This window comes from Octodon degus, unplaced genomic scaffold, assembly GCF_000260255.1.
Source record: "Octodon degus isolate 3935 unplaced genomic scaffold, OctDeg1.0 scaffold00064, whole genome shotgun sequence".
In the NCBI taxonomy this organism is placed as follows: Eukaryota; Metazoa; Chordata; class Mammalia; order Rodentia; family Octodontidae; genus Octodon; species Octodon degus.
The window spans coordinates 6,919,139-6,926,659 of NW_004524640.1; the positions used below are offsets into that span (position 1 = coordinate 6,919,139).

Here is a 7,521-nt window from a genome sequence, read left to right on the forward strand (position 1 = left end):
TATGAAATCGTAAGCTGTTACCCATTGTTCCACCTACCCAAATTCACAATGGATCACAAGGAAAAACTTTTGGAAAATCACAACTCAAGTGGCCCACATGTTGCTCCCCTAGACTACAGCAAAAAAGTATATGTGCTGAAGAAGCCACGGCTCATTTACATGATTTTCCATGCCTGCATTATGGTTTCTTTCCTGCTCTTAATTAATAGAAAACACATACTGGAGCACACTGTTTACGGCAAGCTGATAAAATGCCAACCCAGAGCATACCTCCGTCATTACCATATCCTGGCACTTCTTCACGTATTTACCATCTGCTTTCACAATTGTCTGCAGAAACCTGAGGTACTCCACGTGGCGGCCGTGCGTCTCGATGCAGTGCACAAAATGCTGCACCACCCTCTCGCTGATCTCGTTGCACAGATGGTAATTGTTCATGAAGATGTGCCGCATGGTCTCCGCTTCAAGGAGCTGGGCAGAGAGAGGAACGTGCCGGTGAGAGGAAGACCAGACCCGTTTTCCACTCTCCAGAACTCAGACCGTGTTCCCTGTTGTGACCAGCGCTATCGTTCATGCAGAGCCACAGAGAATGAGCCGTACATGCCTTCCACAGCAGGCGGGGAGATCAGTAACCATCCGAAGAAATTGCAGTTGCAAAGGAGTTCAGTGGACAAAAGAGCTCGTGCTCACCAAGGGCGACATGTGGGCATTGGTGTTGTTCCTGAGGTTGGTTTCATTAGCTATTATCCAAAGTTAGTTCTTCCCTAAGATCTGCTTAAACACATTTAACAAGCCAGCGTAAACTCCATTTTGAGCTTTTCATGTTTATCTTATTCACTGTATCATCAGGTTAATTCTACGTTTGGCCACCTTTGACCATAATTTTTTGAATTAGATACATATAAACAAAATTGTCACTAACATATAAAAATTAGTGTGATTTTTCAAGTTACTTTGAACGTGGTCTTAATGCAAATAGAAACATAATCAATTTTAGGAAAATAAGCTCTACAAGGAAAAAACTGAGCTGACCATGATTTAAAAAACTCTATCAGTTAGTGCCACCAAAATAAAATGCTACGCACTTTACTATAAATATCAGTGGTCATGCAAATACTTACACCAGGATTTAAGAACAAATTCAGATGTTTGTGAAGGAGAACTTGATTCTGTGGATTTCCCCGACAAAAATTCTGGAGGAATGTGTGGGCCAGATTCATGACGTCATTCATCTTCTCATCGGTCTGTAGGTCAGTAGAGTGAGCATAATACTGAGAAGCAAACCTCACACGAATACGGCAGGAAAACGCGTCCCCCTCCCCACATACATGCTCCCCCTGCCACCCCTTTACACTTCCACGGCTCCCGGTCACCCCTGCTGTGTCTGCTGTGCATAGTCTAGATGGTCAATGCCCTCTATTTTTCCTCATACTTGCTCAGCTCCGGGGACCCTTTCTCCCCTGGCCTTTCAATGTCTACCACACCTCTGGCCACACCTCTCTCCTCTTCCCTTCTTTATTTCTCCCTTCTCATCCGTACCCTTTCATTCCTCTAATTCCTTCCCCCATCAGGGGCAACCCTGTTCCCAATGTGTCCACATGCATGTCTGGTCCTGTTTCTACACTCTGTTGTTTCCCTTTCCCCACCTTCCATACCCACTTCTTCCTCCTATTTCTTTCCTAGAGCCTCTCTTAAAGTCTACTCCTTCCCTCTGTCCTCTGTCTCCATCCCTCCCTCTCACCTGGCCTTCGCTCCTCCTCTCGGCTCACTTTCCTCTCTTCCCCCAGCTGTGAATTTGTCTCTTTGTACGAGCCCCTCACCATGCTCTCCTCTCCAATCTCTACTTCCTCTGACTCTAAATTTTCACCCCTTTTCCCTCCACTGTCTACTTCCCCTCCCCCCCGCTTTGTTGTCTTCTCTTGGCAGGAGCCTCTGTCCCCTTCCCTGTTATTCCCTAATATCCTACCTTTTGCCACTACCATTTGCTTACGGAATCTCAAAAGAAACTTAGGCCTTGAAATTAGTTTACAGAGAATGCAAAATTCCCATCTTAAAGGTGGAAGTTTAACATCAATGAAACCATCTAAACATTTCATGAATAGCTGATTGTCCCATTTTTCATGTAGTCCATGTCAAAGCTTCAAAAGGGTCTCATGTGTTGAGTGCCAGAGCATAATGAATGAATGAAACGTCTTCCTTTTCCCTAAGGTACACCCAAGAGGCATGGAGCTTATGCCTCTTTAACCAAACAAGATGCCCACAGTCATTAGTAGACCATTCATTCATACATAAAACAAAAATAAAGAGATCAGTGGTGGCAAACCTATGGCACACTTGCTGCAGCAAGCTGTTTGTTTTCACTGAAAGCTCTAAAAGGTTCACCATCACTGAAATAGAAAACCCCATGCAGGGGCTGGGAGATAGCTCAGTAGAATAAGCGTGTGGCTGGCAAGCGCAAGGGTCGGAGTTCAATCTCCAGTTCCACGGGGGGGGGACACGACGGACGGGATGGGACGACTCCATTCACAACCCCAAACTGTAAAGTTTATTTCAAAAATCTACTGTCTCTTTTACCTGGATAACTGAGGCATACTTACACGATGATAAAGACACTTCAACAACAGATGCACCCAGTTCACACAGAACCCCCACCAGGACTGAAGAACACTGTCAGGGCCGGTGCTACCATAGTCATCTTTCTTTAGAATTCTCACCTTATTCTTTGCATCTGAACAATCCACTCATAAATCCAAGTACACAGATAAGAACAAAGTAGGAGCAATATCCTCAGTGCCCCACTGACACTATTAGAAAAGGGGGATTGCTTACGTGGCCAAATCCATCTTATCGTAACAGGAAAAAATAATTTGGATAATAAATACTAACTTAGGATCTAATATCCTTTGTTGTCTTTCTATAATTCTTCTATTGCTTTTTCTACTATAGCTTGAATTAGGCCAGCTTAGGAATGGTATAAACTTACAATTTTATATAAATTAAAGTAACCAAGTTGGAAGGGGACCGGCAACCTAATGAAAGCCCAAGTGGGGTGCGCATCCACATAGACAGGTCTGGCCTGGTGCACTGGCACCCAAGGGAGGTGCAGGGGCCACTCACCCCGGGGGCTGTCACAGACTCAGTAAGAGGTAGAGGGAGGCATGACAGTGGCGTAACAGAAGACCACATGGTGGTTTAACACAGGATATCGATAAGCAAGTAGCCATATTGCAGATGATGGGACAGCAGGTCTCCCAGTGAGTGTTGGAAAACAGAGATACAATATGGGAAAGGAGAGGCTAAAATGAGCCTCGTGGTTTGGAAATTATAGAGTCACTGGTATAGAACCATGGCTTTCAATACTGTACAGTTAGATAACAAAATAAATACAATTTGTACATGCTGCATGAACACACACAGGCGCATGTCCTGCCCTTGTCTTTTTATAGGGTCGGGAGCGTTACCACCCAGATAGCAACAAGCACACTCGGCTCTCAGAAGTCCCCTTCTGAATAGCACTCTGTGCCAAAGGGAGCACGCCCAAAGCCCTGGGTTGGGCAAGAAAAAAGCAATTGCGGGTGGAATGTTTTATTGTGCCAGAGAGCAAGAAAGCAGCCACAGAACGATGAGGAAATGTTAGACGGGGAATCTACTTGAATGGGCTTCCCTGGCCAGATCTAGGAGACTCTCAGGGAAAAAAATGACAATGGGAACCTATTAAATGGATGCAACTAGAGACTAAATTGGTAAGTGGAATAAGTCAGACCCACATGTGCAAACATCGTATTGTCTCGCTAGTGCGAGAACTTGAAAGTAAGTAAAACCTGAAAGGTACAACAGATACCTGGAAAGGGAAAGAATTTGTTCAATGGGAAGGAAAAACTGGGATGAGGAAAACGACGAAAGACAGAAGGGAAAAAGATATATTTCTGTAAATATGCAAGATAGCTTGGATAGTTGTACTGCTGATTTCTGCTGGTTTACTTAAAGGAACAGTTAAGGCTTAAATTTTATTTATTTATTTTTTCTTTTTAACTTCTTATAATTTATTTTCTTTTTTGGTGTTTTGTTCTTTTTTAAAAAAACAATTTTTTCAGGCTTGTATCTGGTAACCGAAACAAATAATTTGAAGATAATATCATACAATACAGCAACCACTATTGAATTTCTATAACTTTGTCTAATGAAATATTGCATCATTTCTAATGTTTTTTTTCTTTTTATTATTTTGTATTCTTTTAAAAAGGGGAGGTGGGCAGGGAGATAGCTCAGTAGAAGTGTTTGCCTGGCAAGCACAAAGGGCCTGAATTCAATCCCTGGTTCCGCAAAAATAAATAAATAAGTAAATAAAAATAAAAAACCTACTGTAACCTATTGAATAAAGTTAGCACCCACATGTCCATACTGATAACAAGCGAATGACTTCAAAGTTAGATAAAATACTTGGTGTCACCGAATCTCTTCACAAAGTATTTACTAATCACAAAAGGAAAATGAATACTTCACAATGCAAAATCCAGGTAGAGAATCAGGTGATCCAAGTGGACATTCACATCAATATTAATAATAGGGGGTTGGGGAGATAGCTCAGCAGTCTAAGTGCCTGCACAGCAAGCACAAGGTCCTGAGTTTGATCCCCAGTAAGGCATGTAGTGCCAGCCCCGGAACCCTGGGCACTCTGTACCAGCCCTAAAATCAGGTATGGTGGTGCATGCCGGTAATCCCAGCGCTGGGGAGACTGAGAACAGGAGGGTCACTACACGTCTGAACTTCATAGCGAAACCCTGTACCAAATAAATAAATAAAGATGTTTTAAATTAAAAAAAAAATATATATATATATATAAATTAATAATAGGATAAATCAAACCCATTTACTGGAAAGCAAGGAAAGGAAAATAGCACCTTTCTGTAATGCTCCTGCCAAAATGGCATTACTGAGTTTAGTCAGAGAAATAAATGGTGACTCAAATTGGGGGACACCATTCAAGATAACTGGCTATCTGCAAAAATTATCTGTGAAAGTAACAAAGCCTCCTGGCGTGAGATTTAAACAGATATAATAACCACACGGTGTATGTCTCCTAAACAGATCTTTGGTCAGACAGAGCACAATTCAGACAACAGGAGAAACCCGAGTGGGGCAGGGGCCAGGGTGGCAGGAAACTGTCGTGCCCTTTCCTGATGAGGATGACTGCAGATGTGTTATATATACACTATGTCCCTAACCCCGTTTCTGTGACACGCAAACCAAAGGGCTCAAGAAAGGAGGACTTATTTGCAAATAGTTAAAGGAAAACAAAAACTTCTTTATAACTTTGCTACACATATGAAATTGTGTTGAAATAAAAAGTTGAAGGAAAAAGTTGACAAGGACACACACCTTTTCGTAGGGGATCTGCAGAAGGTCCAACACCACAGAATGGGCCCCCATGTTTTTCAGCAGCCGCTGGTGTTGGTTCCGGCACTTTTTATTCTGCACACAAAGTTTACTCAACCTAATCAAAATCTTCAAAAAAAAGAGAGAAAGCATTCAGGATAACAAACAGCAATGCAATACCAAGTATTAGCAGAGCAGTGTTTGTCAAGCAAATGTAAGCCTATGCAAAAACAGCTTCTATCCACTGACCTCCTTCACAATCCGGTAGTTGTTGCTCTTATTGCTGTCGATCTGGGGTGACTTTGTTCCGTCTTGTACTGGACTTAAAATGTTTGATTCCTAAAATAAGCACAAATATATAATTGCTTTGCAATAATTTACATTTGAGTACTATTTTAAATATTTAAAGTTGGGAGGCTGGGGAGACAGCTCAGCAGCATAAGCACCGGCCTGGCAATTGCAAGGTCCTGAGTTCAACCCTCAGTACCAAAAAAAAAAAAAAAAGACGGGTGTAGTGGTGCACACCTGTAATCCCAGCACTCAGGAGGCTGAAGCAGAAGGATTGCTGAGAGCTCAAGACTAGCCTGGGTTACAGAACGAGCTCAAGGTCAGCCTGAACTGCATAGCAAGACAAAAGAAAAATTTTTAAATAAAAGATAAAAAAAGTTGGTAGTGTTTTGTGCTTTATAATAGAATAAAAAGTTCCTTGAGCAATATAAATTACTACAACCTAAAAAGAACCAAATTACAAGACAAATGGTGCTATTAATAATAAATAAATAAATCTTTCACAAAGTTCTACATATTGCTAATGTATATAAACTAGATATATAACTAATATGTGTTTATATATACATATATTGCTCATTTATATTACAAAAATATAGGCAATGTGTATCATATCACGGTACACATTGCCTACGTGAGAACGAACAGGAAAACACCAAAGCATAAAAGATGGAATTTTATCATTAAGAATAAAGTATAAGGAAATGAAGAAATAAAGAGTGAGGAGCATATCACAGCAGTGCATCTTACGGGAAGGAGTCAAGTACAATCTCAACTGGGGATTCTCTGCAGGGTGCCACAACAGCCTCAGGGTCACCACGGGGGACCAAACAAGTACATCCAGGGCCATCAAAACAAGAGAAGGAAAGTAGAGCTTGAATTAAAAATAACATTTGCATCACTACATTTGTAAAACTTATTAAGAATACCTGAAATGTCCAAAATACTCAATTATAACAGCCAGTATCTGAATCACCAAAATATAAAGCAAATATAAGGAGCACATGAATTTTTACAGTATCAACTATTAGAATTGTCATATTTTGAAAACCACTAATTACAAACACTTCCCTTCAAAAACCAAGTATTAAGACAATATCTGACTGATAGCAGACTATGGGAGATGGGTCTAAAAGACATAGAAGATAAGCTCCTTTTGTCAAGAAAACCACTGCCTTTTTAAGATAATAGGAAGAAATTTTTAAAAAAAGATTTGCGCTGAGCAGAATTCACTATTGAGCAAAAGCGAACAACTTCATGAATGAGGTCAAGTTTGAGCCAAGGTCTTCAAAGGTAGAAATGACCTAGGAAAGCCTAAGAGATGCACGGCTGGGCAGGAAAAGACTTCAACTGAACAAGTCGCCTCAGCTAAAGGTCCTGCGACAGGGACAGCAGGAGACGGCACCGCAAATGCCAAGAACTGACAGTTCACGTTGCAAAAGGCCGAGCAACTACCTCTCAGGTTTACAGTGAGTATAGAATTGGCCTTGGGAGGAATGTCACATTCAACTTAGGTCAGAAGCAGCCTGAACTTCTGACTGCTGAGGGCACTGGACTGTAAGAGTGCAAAGGGACAGCGGCATGAGCTCAAGGAGAAGCAATAAAGATAGACGAGGCCTGGCTATATAATTTCATTTGTCCTCAGCTGGTTAGGAAAACTTTCCCTGCTAGTCAATTCTGATGAATGCTTCAGGAATCAGAGTGACCCAACGCGTTTTAAACTAGCATCATGTGACTCTCCTTAGGCACACTCCACGTCATCGATCAATTTCCTCTTTGGCCCCATAACCTTCTTGATCAGAAAATCTGGGACACTACCGAGGTACATGACGTTACAGTACAAGTTCTCATATGTCC

General features: G+C 41.6%; 1 protein-coding gene across 1 annotated transcript in view; it reads right to left on the reverse strand.

Annotated features, from left to right (window-relative positions):
• The window catches only part of Itpr2 (inositol 1,4,5-trisphosphate receptor type 2), a 528,924-nt gene that overhangs the window by 276,707 nt on the left and 244,696 nt on the right, over nucleotides 1-7,521 (reverse strand). The window contains exons 27-30 of the mRNA XM_023718939.1: nucleotides 5,626-5,715; nucleotides 5,380-5,505; nucleotides 1,122-1,244; nucleotides 271-471 (exon numbers count right to left, since the gene is read on the reverse strand). Of these exons, the coding sequence (XP_023574707.1) occupies nucleotides 271-471; nucleotides 1,122-1,244; nucleotides 5,380-5,505; nucleotides 5,626-5,715 (540 nt within the window). The remainder of the gene's footprint in view (nucleotides 1-270; nucleotides 472-1,121; nucleotides 1,245-5,379; nucleotides 5,506-5,625; nucleotides 5,716-7,521) is intronic.